The sequence below is a fragment of the Brassica rapa genome, chromosome A03 (genome assembly GCF_000309985.2).
Source record: "Brassica rapa cultivar Chiifu-401-42 chromosome A03, CAAS_Brap_v3.01, whole genome shotgun sequence".
Classification (NCBI taxonomy): domain Eukaryota; kingdom Viridiplantae; phylum Streptophyta; class Magnoliopsida; order Brassicales; family Brassicaceae; genus Brassica; species Brassica rapa.
The window spans coordinates 22,345,583-22,358,383 of NC_024797.2; the positions used below are offsets into that span (position 1 = coordinate 22,345,583).

A 12,801-nucleotide genomic window follows, 5' to 3' on the forward strand; every position below is an offset into this window, starting at 1 on the left:
TTAGGAAAATAATATGATCATCTAAACTACTCACCTTCGCCTGCTAATAGTCTAATACTTAGCTAATACTTCGCCTACCTAAAGGATGCTTGAAGGAAATCTAGTCTTTGTGTAATCGGTTCTTATGGTCGGGTGATATTCAAAAATGCTGTGCAGCCAAAGTTTCATGGCAGTCTTGTTGCCTACCAAAAACAGAAGGTGGCTTGGGATTGAGGGATTTTGGGGTATGGAATAAAACACTTAACCTCAAGTTTATTTGGCTTCTCTTTGCTTCAACCACTTCCTTAGCGGGTCAGCTTTTGAGCTGTAGAGTGGGTGACGGTAGCAGAATAAGCTTCTGGTATGATAACTGGTCTATTCATGGTCCCCTGTTCAGGTTTATTGGCACCAATGGACCTCTTCTAATGAGAATTCAAGATCATTACTCTGTTGCTGATACCCTATTGGTGAGGGATTGGCAAGCTCCCTCTCGGTCTCGTAATCAAAACATCTCCCTCCTAAGAGAAACGTAAAGACCTTTTGACACAAAGGTCAGATGCAACAGAGCCAGACACTTTCTTTTGGGGACCTCCAGAAAACAATTCAGGTGGCTTCTCTACAAAGGAAACTTGGAAATTTCTCCGGCCAAGAGCTGCAGCTAAGGATTGGTCAAAAGTGGTTTGGTTCAAAAACATGGTTCCTAAACACGCCTTTAACTTTTGGGTGGCTAACCTTGATAGGTTGCCGGTGAATGAGCGACTGGTGCAATGGGGTTTGATGGATATTGGAACCTGTACTTTCTGCTCCACTGATGAGGAAACTAGGGATCACTTGCTCTTTAGTTGCAGGTTTGCAGTGGAGATATGGGATCGTGTGAAACATAGGTTGGGAGCTCCACGTATCTTTTTTACCTCTGGGCAAGCGATGATTGGGTGGCTTGTCCAGCAGAGATGGTCACCAAGGAGAAGGCTTCTCAGTTTAATTGTCTGTCAAGCTACAGTCTACCACATATGGAGAGAAAGAATTGATAGGAAACATGGAAGACCTCCATCAACGCCTCTAGCTATCTTCAACAAGATTGATAGGGTAACGAAGGACATTCTTCTAGCAAGACGACGCAACAAGGGGTGTACAACCTTACTCTCCTTATGGTTCAAGTATAGCTAACCTTAGCTAACATTTTGCTGCACCAAACTGTTAGCTTCTCACTGGTTTTTAATTTTTTTGGCCATAGAAGTACCCTGCTCTTGAAGCTCATGTAACCAATATTATTTTGGAAATATAATTTACAGTTATCAAAAAAAAAAAAAACTTAGCTAATATTTATATCTAATGTATCAACAAATTTGGACCACACAGTTAATGTACTATCAGCTTCAAAAAAGATTAATATCTCTATTGGTTATAAATTTTCTTATTTCTATTGATTTTCGTTAGTTATTATTTCTATTAGTTATAAAACTTTGACGGCCATAATATCTTTTTGACAAATGTGGAATCCTATACCAAATGCTTAGATTTTATTATTTGCCATGATTTAGCTTACATAACAATAATACCAAAGAAGATAATGTAAAATGGAACTCAATAATATTACCATATGATTATAACAGCTTTCGTTTTTTTTTTTAAATGATAGAAACAACTTTAAATTAAATGATCAATATATATTATGTGAATAAAATAATAATACTTCATGTGATTCCAAAATGTAAGAAAATTGTAACAAACTTTTGTTTTGAAACACTACAACTTATTTTAACATATTAAATTTATATAAAGCTTAAAATCTACAATTATCTAACATTCACGTCAAAAACTTTTAAATAATTTTGAATTTTTTAAAATGCTTTAAATGAGTCTAAACAGGTATAAATGAGTTAATATAATAATTACAGGACTAACAAGACAAATTTATAAGATTTTAAATTAAATGGATATAAAGAGTTAGAAGCTTATTAACACAGCATTAGACTTTTACAACATGAAACATTTTGCGTTTTCAAAAGCGCAGATTAAAATCTAATTGTATGTTTTAAAACTGTGGTTAATGGTCAACTATTACATTATATCTATGTTTAGTTAGTGTGTTCCAATGGGACTGAGAGAATATAACGTTATTAAGCAATGATCTGAAACAGAAACTAAACATAATCCAGTTGTAAAGCTTTCAACTGTTTCTCCTCAAGTCTATTGTCATTTTTATAATATTTTTATTTTCCTCTGTTTTTCTCCTTGTCGTCTTGCTTTGGAAAGCAAAAGCTTACTTGTACAAAAGATTATTAAAGTACTAGGGCCGGCCCGCCCTACGGGCGGGATATTAGTTAATTTGATATTCACTAAATGCTCGAGTTGAAATTTGTTTTAAGATTCAAGAATTTGGTTATCTGTTATGTGTTACTTATTAGTATGTGGTGGTATAGTTGTTTTTCGATTATTTTTGCTTTGGTATTGTATCAAATTAACTAATTGTCCAATTCATAATTATAGATGTACAAATGTGGATTTGTGATAAAGTTTGATGACAATACTGTTTTTTTTTAATTCTTATTCATAATAGAGTGTGCATGTGTTAGAAAGAGGCCTATAACAACTTTTATGTTTTTGTATGGATTTTAAATATATATTATTTTGTATAATGCATACTTGCTCTACAACATTTGCTTGTACACTAAAAAAATTGTTTTCTATATTTTTAAAAGAAAAAATATTTAGTCTAGAATATAACATGGACATATGTATTGACTATATATAAAAGTTGGGTGTTATTTTAAAATGACATATGTATAGAGATTTTTCAACCATTACTTCACTGGCACAAAACATTTATAATTGTAAATACCTTCTTTTAAAAGCAAAACTAATAAAAGTAACTAATAAAAGTGTGTACAACAAATGTATTTTGATATATATTATGTGCATCAAGTTATAAAGGTTGGAAACATTGCAAAACTATTTGGAGCAAAAATTTTAACTTCACGATCTTCATCTTGACGCCAGTTCAGTGTCGGCCTTGGCCACAAGCAGAAGAAGCATGGGCTTCCAGCTGACACGATAATAAGTATTTTCGCGGCCATATATTTATAAAAAGTGACTTTAGCCTAGTGGTTCTAAGAGAAATTACCAGTGCTAGAGGTGTTGGGTTCAATTACCCTTAACTGCATTCATTTATTTTGGTCCTAAATATAAAATGGGACACGTGTCACTCCCAGAACGCACGAATTGATGAGGTGGCTTCACGGGAGAGAGACGAACATTTCTTTATATATATAGATTTTTACTTATTTATTTTTTACATTTAAATAATTTCAACTTCTATTATTTTGGGGTTTTATTTTATTTTTAGGTTTATTAATATAGATCATTTTAAAGCTCTAAGCTTTTGATAAAAGCTTTCAACTTTCAATTATTGTCAAACCTCACTGATCTAGTAAAGTAGTTAATTTTTTTTAATAATGTGCTTCGATTCCTCCATCACCCACACGGCGGAGGCTGAGTACGCGACGGCTAAAACGTCCGTTTGGTGGGACATCGAGAACTGTCCTGTCCCCAAGGGCTGGGATGCTCATAGCATCGCTAAGAAACTAAACTCAGCGCTGGTGAACTTGAACTACCGTGGTCCTCTCACCATCTCTGCTTATGGCAACACAGACCTCATCCCTAAAGCTGTTCAGCAAGCTCTCTCCTCTGCCGGAATCTCTCTTAACCACGTCCCCTCCGGTTAGTTAAAAACCGATACTTTAGTTACTGTTTGGATTCAAAGGGAAGTGATTTAGTATAAAGTCTTTGTCTTTCAGGAAAGAAGGATGCGAGTGACAAGAAGATTCTGGTTGATATGTTTTTGTGGGTGTTGGAGAATCCTGCTCCTGCTAACTTGATGCTTATCTCCGGTGACGGAGACTTCTCTTATGCTCTTAACCGTCTGCGTATGTTGAGATACAACATTCTTCTCGCCCACCCTCTTCAAGCTTCGCCTTTCTTGGTTGCTTCTGCGAGGACCTCGTGGATGTGGAGAAGCTTAATTGCAAGTGGTTGTCATTCCTCACGAAGTTGTTGTTCCTTTGGTTCTGAAATGTCCAGCCAAGATGCTTCTGTTTCTGAGCATGCTTTGTCCACACAAGCAATGGATTTTGGGTCTGGTTCTAGTAAGGCTGCGCGAAAGAAACTGAAAGATGTCCTGAAAGAGCTAAATCAACAGGAGACAAATAGAATGAAGCTTCAGAAGAAGTGCAGTGAGACTGGTGAATCTGAATTGTTATGCAATGTTGCTTGCAAAAGCATTGAAGTTTTCACTACGGGCAAAGAACCTGCAGCTCAGGTATGCATCCTAGTGTTAGGGTCTAATTGAGTCAACAATTTACCACAAGCATCCAGTTCTCTTTGCCTTTCAAAGAAGAAAATTTCATGCTAGAACATGATGTTTTTTGAAGAAAAAAAAACATATATGCTTGCCTTTAAGAGGATATGAAACTTGACCTCATGTTAATCTCCACTGGATATGCTTTTGGTTGTGAAGTGGGAGCTGAAGCAAAACCTTGAGCCTGAAAACATAGCTGCAGCATCAAGTGAGTGTCATGAGCAAGACACGGAGATAACGAATAAGGTGGTTGAAGCAGGAGCTGAGATGTTTGCACTTTGCGGTTCGCCCAGTGTGGTGAAGAAGCAAGCAGAGGCTAGTTTTTTTTTTAATATTTGATATTAAGTTTTTATATCTCCGTACTTAATACTAGAGAATCCAGATGTGAACTTGACTGACATTGTGGCAGGCTCTCGTTGATGCTAAAGACAGTGACCTGAAGTCTCAGGATGCCCAAGAGTCTGAAAAGAGTGGAAGAGAGTTCTGGCAGGATTTTAAAGAAAGGCTGGACAAGAATGGTGTCGCTCCTCTCAATGTAGATCATGTTTTCAGTGAACTTAGCCGCGACTTTCACGTGCCCAAAGAAGTGAGGTAAATTTATGATTGTGCATACTCTTTATAATTATATTCTGATGTAATGATATATGTGTGTAACAGGGAGTGTTTTGAAGCAATCTTCAAGAAGCTAGAACCTACGCAAAATGATATTGAAATCGAGAAGTTGGAGAGCATGCTCAAACAAGGCTTGGAAATAGAGTCAAATGAGCCAGGAAAAGCACCTGCAGAACCGACTGAGAATCTCGAGGGGGACATGACCAAGAAGAAGAGTACAGTGATTGAAGACAAATATGAACCATATGTTTGCACTATTTGCAATGTCGTTTGTGCACATCCTTCCGTGTTCGAGTCTCACCATAAGGGCCGGAAGCATGTTGCTAAGTTTAAGCTGCACATAGATGTAAGATTCAGAGATTTGGTTGAAAAATTTAATGGTTTTATTGGAAGAAAGTTGATGATGATACATTGTTATTGAAACAGGCCATGCTTGATAATAAGCATATACAAGAGGAAGTCATTCAAGATAACGGTCTCCCGAAAGATATGACAAAGGAGCTCCAAATCAAGCCTGTAAAGGCGCCTGAGAACATAGATGACCAAAGACAGGAGCTGAGAGAGGGATGTGATGAAGAAAATTTTCAAACTATTGAAGAAGTATGCGAGAATGATTACAAATCTCTTCCAAATGCAGAGTGTATCTTCACCGAACTAAACCCTGAGTTTCCTGCCTCTGAAGAATCTAGGTAAGAAAGAACCTTCCAACTTTGACTTCTTTAACTATGCCAAATTGAAGTTTTCTCATTTCCAATGGATGCTATCCTACAGAGAATGTATTGATGCCATTTTCAAGAAACCAGAAGTCTCACAAGATGCAAACTTAACCCGGGAGCTTGAGAGTATACCAAGCCAAAACCTGGAAATGAACTCAGGCGATTCTGAAGGTAGCTCTGCAGGAGGCACTGAGCACCCAGAGGAGTACATGGACATGAAGAAGGAGAAGGTGGCTAAAGATAAAAAAGCTGAGCTTAAAGCATATGTATGTAGTATTTGCAGTGTGATCTGCCTTTCTCCAACCGTCTTTGAGGCTCACCTGATGGGCCGAAAGCACGCTAAAGGGGTAAAGAAACACGCAGAGGTTGGTTTAGGAGTTTTGGTTTAGCGCTTATCATTAGATTTGAATGAGCATGAGAACTAATATCTGGTTATCACTGAGTACAGGTTCTCTTTGATGATAAAAAGATTCTGGAACAGAGTCTTGAAGAGAACGTTCACTCAAGAGACGCAGCGGAAGAGCTACAGATTGAATCTAAGGATGCACAAGTGAGCATCAAAGAAGTTACTCAAATCAGTAAAGCACGAGTAGATAATAAAGATAGTGAACAGATTCTGAGTGTTGAGTTTGCAGAACCCAAAGAAGCGAGGTGATGTACTGACTTAGTTGTATTTTAATTAGTAAAAAGTTATGGTTTTACTTGTTTCTGATAGCAGTGGCCTTTCTCTTTGTTTAAGCAGCAGAGAGCGATTTGACTCAATTGTCAAAAGATTAGACCTTTTCATGGAGAAAACGTCAAAGCAGACGCTGGTTGAGTCTGAAAAAGCATCTGAAGGTGTGGAGGAGGAGGTGGTGGGGACAGGGAAGGTGTGGAGGAGCAGTAGCTCAACTGGATTTTGATTCACATCTAGCAGGTAAGAAGCATGCTGCCACTTTGAGAAAGCATGTTCCTCTGGTGAAGAAGGAAGTTGCCGTGGTGTAGAAGCAAGCTGGGACCAAACCTGCTTATGTTAGAAAGAATGGGCCTTAAGCTCACGGTATCAATTGTCATGTGATGACTAACAAAACTGTAATTAATGGACCTCTTAAGGTTCATTAAGATGTGGCCTATTTAAATAAATATTGCCTATGACTCAATGAAAAAAATGAATGGGTCAACAAAAGAAATGGGTTTATTTGTATTATTAATCAAAATAGACTTGTAAAGTTTTTGACTAACATAATCCACAACTTGTTCTCCATTTTTTTTTTTTAAATATTCTAAATTGGTATATATATATATATTAACTCATCTCATATCCAAATCTTGAATAAACTTGTTCAAAAGGAAAGAAAAAAACTCAGTAATTTATTTAAGTTGTCAACTTTTAAACATTCGTTTTCTTATATATAAATTGTCAAATTGTATAAATTTGGCTTGCATAACAGTAAAATACTACTGCATAATTGTCAAACAATTCAAGTTGATATTGTGGGGGTTAGAATATGCTGGTTGACAAAGTCAACAAAGAATGTTCTTTATTGCATGACAAGTTGAGATTAACATAGAACACCCAAACGTCAAAATGGAAAATTGGGATGGCTCATGCACTCATAAACTAATCATTGGGTACAAAATTAGACAAGAAAATAATAAATTTATTTTGGGAATAAAATAATATTTAAACATTTAATTAATTACAAAATAAATAAATTATTAGTGCTAAATTAAATAACTTTGTTTTAACACGCTTACTTACTGCTAAACGAGAACAATATATCTGCTAATAATTTCGTGGGTCGTTCTCTAAGTCGTTTCCGCGTTAACTCCCATTTGTTGATCCCTTCTTCTTCTTTTTCGTCGTCGCATTGATTTGGTCATTGTTTCGTGCCATTAAGAACCCAATCTTCTTCTTTCTCATCGACTCCACTTCTTCTTCTTCTTCGCTCATCCAGGTATACCCCCGATCTGCTCTCTCTCAGTGCTCAATTTCAGATATCTACTTGTTTGATAGATCCTAGGGTTTTCGATTCTTCTCTGTGTTTCCCCCCCAACGACTTTTCCGATTGTTGTTGTTTCGATGCCTAGAGAATTAGAGAAGCTATCGATTGATTTTTTTTGTGATAAGTCCGGAGTTTTACTGCTGCTTGTGTAGTTATATTGTCCTGTAAGCTATTCTCTCATAAGTGGAATCATCGATGGATCTTTACATCTTCCCTATGGATTTATCCTAACTTGATGAACTTTAAAGCTTTGTTTTTTATTTTATTTTACTTTTAGTCTCTTTGCTTTAAAAGTTTGATTCACCGCATCAATTCTGATTACTGCTTGATCTCTGCAGGAAGGAAGGTTTACTTTGAGAGACGAGACAATGTTTGGTTTGAGGAAATCTCCAGCTAAGCTTCCCAAGCACAACTCTGCTGATCCTGGCTTTCACAAATCTTCAAAGCCCAATCCTTTCGATTCAGATGATGAGCTGGACAACAACAGCAACAAACACGCGCTTAACCCTTCCAAGAGGACTTCCTCTGAGCCTTCTTTGGCCGACATGAGTCCCAACCCTTTTGACGGTGAGGAGAAAGTGTTTACTTCGTCATCCAAGCAGTCGTTGACTTCTAACTCCAGATACCAGTACAAGAACAACTTCCGCGATTCCGGAGGTGTTGAGAACCAGTCTGTTCAGGAGCTTGAGGGTTATGCTGTCTACAAGGCTGAAGAGACTACCAAATCTGTACAAGGTTGTCTCAAGGTGGCTGAAGATATAAGGTCTGATGCTACTAGGACTTTGGTCATGTTGCATGAGCAGGGTGAGCAGATCACCAGGACGCACCATCAAGCTGTTGAAATTGATCATGATCTCAGTAGAGTAAGCTAGCTTCTTTTCTTTTTTTTTTTACATCTTTCTTATTCCTTGGAATAAGAGTGACAAGGTACTTATATTATATGGCTTTTTTTTTTATTTGCAGGGTGAGAAGCTTCTTGGTAGCCTTGGAGGTATGTTTTCAAAGACTTGGAAGCCGAAGAAGACTCGCCCTATTAATGGTCCTGTCATTACTAGAGGTTTGTGTTTCTTGCTCATTGATTCCTCTATTCTATTTTTGCGTTTTTTCCTGATTGTGTGATTCCCTTTCTGTTAGATCACTCACCGACGAGAAGAATTAACCACTTAGAGAAAAGGGAGAAACTGGGACTGAACCCAGCACCCAATGGACAATCAAGAAGCAGAGAACCGCTTCCTGAATCAGCTGATGCGTATCAGAGAGTGGAGGTTAGTACGACTTATATCTTCCCTCTCTTCATTTTTTTCCTCCTTTCATATGAGTTGCATGAACATCATGCAAATGCACAAGGAGGCAGTGATGAACATTGAAAGGCCAGCTTCTTAAATTTTATACTCTGTAATCTTGCTAAATTTTATACTCCCGCTTATGACAGATGGAAAAAGCCAAGCAAGACGATGGGCTTTCAGATCTGAGTGATCTACTGGGAGAGCTAAAGAACATGGCAGTTGATATGGGAAGTGAAATCGAAAAGCAGAATAAAGGACTTGATCATCTTCAAGATGATGTTGACGAACTCAACTTCAGAGTCCAACAATCAAACCAACGCGGCCGCCGTTTACTCGGAAAGTAATGGACAGAGTTATATGCTATCATTAGTCATTCAACTACTTCCTCCTTCGTTCCAGCTTCTTTGATCTTTGTTGCTTAAAACTCAAACCGGTACTTATCATTGTTATATACGTTTCTATGCTTGTATTTGATATTATCATGAAAAACCAAAAATCTTATTTTGCAAAACACAAGCACTCTTGTATTGTTTTTCTGTATTATACTGACAACAGATGAATAGTGTGTTTGAATCCCAGAATTATATAGCCTTACAGAATCAGTGCTAAAGATGGACATAAGAGTACAAGAAAGTTGGGAACAATTCCATGAAATAACAGCAGAACTGTGTGAAGATTATTAAGAAAAATCACAAAGGAAAGAAACTCTTTATTTCTCTTAACTCTATCTCTGCTCTAATCCAATAATTCCCCCCCCCTGAAAATGACAAACCTACAAGTACTACTGAACCTTGAGTTCCATGATGTTCTTGGTCTTGGGAGGATATGCCAAGTAAACCTTGAGAACCCTCTCTACAACCTCCAGATGTTCTTTACCTTCAGCATAAACCTCATTCACCTTTGACTGATCAGTGAGGTTCCCGTTCATGCGGAAACCATCCAAGGTCCTTCGCTTTGTGTACTCCCTGATGTTGTAGTCAGGGTATTTACGTCCCGCTCGAAGCAGAGAACGACAGAGGCTGATCACTTGACATTTCGCTACCATTGCAAAACCAAACCCTGCTGCTTAAATACCATAGAATCAGTATAAGAATAAACATTAACTGGGAACGCAGGGGAATTTAATTAGCAATGCCAAAGAGAAGAAGTCAAGATAACGGCTGTAAAAGTCGCATACTTTGAATCAAGAAGTTAAAAATTCTACAGAAAAATCTAACTAGTGATGAGATTCATCATCAGTAGCATTCAATTCCAACTCTTCCAAAATTATCAACAAACTCAGAACTTCAACAAAATCCATCAAAAACAGTCTTTAAAACAATCAATTAGACAAGAACAGCTGAATCACAAGAGGTTCCGAACCACATTTCACCAAAACCAATGCACAACCAAAAGAGACAAGAGCAGCTGAATCACAAGAGGATGCGACCAAATTTCACCAATTGTTATAACAATTAACATAGAATTATACGGATAAGGAATTATACATACCAGAACGAATACGCCGGAGGGTAGTTACTTCCCTCACGTCAACAAAGCGAGCTTAGCAGATATGAGATTCTCTGTTCCGTTCGAAGGTGTGCTACTACATAGCCAACCTAGTTTACCCGAAACAAAACCGGGAAAATAATCTGAAAACCGGTTATAAAATGGGCCGAATATTAAGGCCCGTTATATTGGGCCGATAGTGATAATAAGCCTTGTATGAGCTGGCGTGTTCAAGTTCAACAACACACAAATATAGTAAACAAAACTCATCTTCTCTGTTGTCTTCTTCTTCTTCTTCTTATAAAATTCGATTCGATCTTCGACGAGCAAACCCTTAGCGCAAACTCTTATAGATTCCTCAGAAAATCTGTAACTCCGAGCTTTGATTTCACCAGCTCTGTTTCCTCTCTCTCCATCCATCTCCTCGCTGGGTAAGGTACGAGCTCGATTCAGTTCTATCTTTCATTGAAATTGATTTGCTAATTCGTCGTTGCTATTCATCATTGGATTCGTATGCCTTAGTTTTTGAAAAGTCTTTGATGCTTTAATTAGTTTCCATATTTGCGATTTCACTAATTTGTTTTTAACGTTGTGTTGGCAGATCTTTACAGCTCATATCTACTGCTGCTTTCTTGGCTGAGGAGAGATTAACCCGCTAAGGTTGAGTCTCGTCTCGTGTCGATGTGGGAGGGACAGTAGGATGAAGATCCCTAATCATTAAGACTTTTTTTTTTAATTCAAGAGTGATGCTCATCTTCTCTCCTCTGTCTATGGCTTTTACTGTCATCCTTCAAAAGCTTAGTGTCTTTGGTCCTGGTTTGAATCCCTCTTTCCCTTACTGCTTCGCCAATCACTCCCGTTAACTCTTCCTCCTTCACTTGTCTACACTCTTTGATATTGCTTTTGACATTCTTGAGTCAGATATTATACACCAAACAGGTCATGTAAAGCTGTGCTCTCTCATAGCATAAGTGTATCTTGCTTAGTTAGTTCTTGAGGAAGTCTTCTTTGACCTTCTACACCAAAACCCGCATCTTACTTTCAAAGCTAGTACCCAAGAATGATCCAAGACCTGCCGGTTGCATTCTCGCTCCGGCGTAACTCCTTCAGACGCCGTTCCCCTAGATCAAACGTCGATGACAGGGGGTGGACTCCGCTCCACGTCAAAGCCAGGAAAGGCGATCTCAAATCCGTCAAACAGCTCCTCGACCAAGGGTTCGACGTGAACGCTCTAGCGTGGGGACCCAAATCAAAGGGAGTGACTCCGCTTCACCTTGCTGCTGAGGGAGGTCATATAGAAGTTATGGATCTGCTTCTCGAGCGTGGGGCCAACATCGATGCTAGAACATGGGGCTCTTGCGGGTGGACTCCTCTCCACGCTGCGGCCAAAGAGAGGAAGAGAGAAGCGGTGAAGTTTCTGGTGGAGAATGGGGCGTTTCTGCCGGATGACATAAGTGATACGAGGTTCAATCCGCCCGTGCATTACTGTCATGGGCTGGAGTGGGCGTACGAGGAGATGGAGAAGCTTAAGAGCGAGTCTTCTTCTTCTTCATCTGGTGGAGACACATCTTGCAGTTCAGAGAACTGATCTTTGTTGCTGTCTTTTTTTGCTTTGATATTTCTCTTGTCAGAAATCAGAATGTTACGGTTTTGTCAGAACTCTGAAGAAATGTTATGGTTTGTGTTTGGTTTTGTATCTTCTGTATGTCAAAACTGCTACTGGTATGCCTTTGCATAATAAATCTTGTGTATGTCAACTTATGTTCGACAACGTAGCTAACTTTGGTTTAACGCTTGCTCTCGGTTAACCGGTTCTGGATTGAACAAATATGAGCACACTTCAAGTGTCACTTGTCTTGGTCTCATCTGAATTATGTTTCTACCACAAGGTTAATTAATTAGTGAGGCGAATGAATCTAATCATCTCTATTAACATAATCAACATAGGGGATGATTGGTAAGTGCCGTAGCTTTATATTTTTTGCTGTAGAATTTAATCTGTAGATTTATTTGCTGTAGCTTTCTTTGCTGTTGATTTCTAAAGCACTAATTTTTTGCTCTGGAAATAAAGCTCTCAACGGCCATATTTTGATTTTGCAGAGATTTTTTTTGCTGTGAGTTTTTTAAGGAAAGCAAAGCTCGATTGGTTGAGATATATAGCTGTAGACTAAATTTTGGTTGTCCAGAGCATCTACAGCCCCAACCAATCATCCCCATAGAAACTAAATACAGTATAACTTCTTTAAATTAATACTCTATAAATTAATATACACTAAAAATCTCTATAAAATAATATAATTTTATAATAAATTGAGTTTTTAGCTTAATTAGTATATGATAAATTAATAAAAAAAATTATAGTTTTGGTGTAATCCCAA

General features: G+C 37.9%; 5 protein-coding genes across 9 annotated transcripts; 4 read left to right on the top strand and 1 right to left on the bottom strand.

Annotated features, from left to right (window-relative positions):
* The first annotated feature begins 145 nt into the window (after positions 1-145).
* Positions 146-1,914, top strand: LOC108871187. The gene is made up of 2 exons (XM_018657364.2): positions 146-224; positions 503-1,914. Exons 1-2 carry the CDS (start codon positions 146-148, stop codon positions 1,144-1,146), a joined length of 723 nt encoding a protein of 240 aa, XP_018512880.1. The 3' UTR covers positions 1,147-1,914.
* Positions 1,915-3,358: 1,444 nt separating this feature from the next.
* On the top strand, positions 3,359-6,939 carry LOC103860573. Of its 2 annotated transcripts, none has more exons than XM_009138194.3 (9): positions 3,359-3,699; positions 3,777-4,297; positions 4,496-4,651; positions 4,746-4,927; positions 4,994-5,294; positions 5,375-5,637; positions 5,720-6,029; positions 6,113-6,315; positions 6,410-6,939. In XM_009138194.3, the coding sequence occupies exons 1-9, from the start codon at positions 3,435-3,437 to the stop codon at positions 6,564-6,566; spliced, it is 2,358 nt and encodes a 785-aa protein (XP_009136442.1). In that variant the 5' UTR covers positions 3,359-3,434; the 3' UTR covers positions 6,567-6,939. The 2 variants fall into 2 exon arrangements, with proteins under 2 accessions (XP_009136442.1, XP_009136441.1); XM_009138193.3 differs by having other exon boundaries at positions 3,361-3,699; positions 6,407-6,939.
* A 443-nt stretch (positions 6,940-7,382) lies between these two features.
* On the top strand, positions 7,383-9,448 carry LOC103860575 (SNAP25 homologous protein SNAP33). The gene is made up of 5 exons (XM_009138195.3): positions 7,383-7,601; positions 7,988-8,512; positions 8,613-8,706; positions 8,784-8,914; positions 9,082-9,448. The coding sequence occupies exons 2-5, from the start codon at positions 8,018-8,020 to the stop codon at positions 9,277-9,279; spliced, it is 918 nt and encodes a 305-aa protein (XP_009136443.1). The 5' UTR covers positions 7,383-7,601; positions 7,988-8,017; the 3' UTR covers positions 9,280-9,448.
* A 47-nt stretch (positions 9,449-9,495) lies between these two features.
* LOC103860576 (LYR motif-containing protein 4B) lies at positions 9,496-10,587 on the bottom strand. 3 transcript variants are annotated; one of them, XM_009138196.3, is made up of 2 exons: positions 10,427-10,577; positions 9,496-9,997 (listed from the first exon to the last, which is right to left on the bottom strand). In XM_009138196.3, exon 2 carries the CDS (start codon positions 9,978-9,980, stop codon positions 9,717-9,719), a length of 264 nt encoding a protein of 87 aa, XP_009136444.1. In that variant the 5' UTR covers positions 9,981-9,997; positions 10,427-10,577; the 3' UTR covers positions 9,496-9,716. The 3 variants fall into 3 exon arrangements, with proteins under 3 accessions (XP_009136444.1, XP_009136445.1, XP_033142402.1); XM_009138197.3 differs by having other exon boundaries at positions 9,499-9,994; positions 10,427-10,587; XM_033286511.1 differs by having other exon boundaries at positions 9,499-10,000; positions 10,427-10,525.
* Positions 10,588-10,643: 56 nt separating this feature from the next.
* On the top strand, positions 10,644-12,184 carry LOC103860577 (phytochrome-interacting ankyrin-repeat protein 2). Of its 2 annotated transcripts, none has more exons than XM_009138199.3 (2): positions 10,644-10,859; positions 11,025-12,184. In XM_009138199.3, exon 2 carries the CDS (start codon positions 11,484-11,486, stop codon positions 12,009-12,011), a length of 528 nt encoding a protein of 175 aa, XP_009136447.1. In that variant the 5' UTR covers positions 10,644-10,859; positions 11,025-11,483; the 3' UTR covers positions 12,012-12,184. The 2 variants fall into 2 exon arrangements, with proteins under 2 accessions (XP_009136447.1, XP_009136448.1); XM_009138200.3 differs by having other exon boundaries at positions 10,672-10,854.
* Positions 12,185-12,801: the final 617 nt, after the last annotated feature.

What these genes read in the sequence shown, in the direction of transcription:
- LOC108871187 (XM_018657364.2), top strand. Translation starts at nt 146, where the DNA reads ATGCTGTGCAGCCAAAGTTTCATGGCAGTCTTGTTGCCTACCAAAAAC. An exon ending in TGGGATTGAGGGATTTTGGG is followed by an intron (nt 225 to 502) that starts GTATGGAATAAA and finishes CTCCCTCCTAAG; the next exon opens with AGAAACGTAAAGACCTTTTG.
- LOC103860573 (XM_009138193.3), top strand. Translation starts at nt 3,435, where the DNA reads ATGTGCTTCGATTCCTCCATCACCCACACGGCGGAGGCTGAGTACGCG. An exon ending in TCTTAACCACGTCCCCTCCG is followed by an intron (nt 3,700 to 3,776) that starts GTTAGTTAAAAA and finishes TTTGTCTTTCAG; the next exon opens with GAAAGAAGGATGCGAGTGAC. An exon ending in CCTGCCTCTGAAGAATCTAG is followed by an intron (nt 5,638 to 5,719) that starts GTAAGAAAGAAC and finishes GCTATCCTACAG; the next exon opens with AGAATGTATTGATGCCATTT.
- LOC103860575 (XM_009138195.3), top strand. Translation starts at nt 8,018, where the DNA reads ATGTTTGGTTTGAGGAAATCTCCAGCTAAGCTTCCCAAGCACAACTCT. An exon ending in TTGATCATGATCTCAGTAGA is followed by an intron (nt 8,513 to 8,612) that starts GTAAGCTAGCTT and finishes TTTTATTTGCAG; the next exon opens with GGTGAGAAGCTTCTTGGTAG. An exon ending in ATGCGTATCAGAGAGTGGAG is followed by an intron (nt 8,915 to 9,081) that starts GTTAGTACGACT and finishes CGCTTATGACAG; the next exon opens with ATGGAAAAAGCCAAGCAAGA.
- LOC103860576 (XM_009138196.3), bottom strand. Translation starts at nt 9,980, where the DNA reads ATGGTAGCGAAATGTCAAGTGATCAGCCTCTGTCGTTCTCTGCTTCGA.
- LOC103860577 (XM_009138199.3), top strand. Translation starts at nt 11,484, where the DNA reads ATGATCCAAGACCTGCCGGTTGCATTCTCGCTCCGGCGTAACTCCTTC.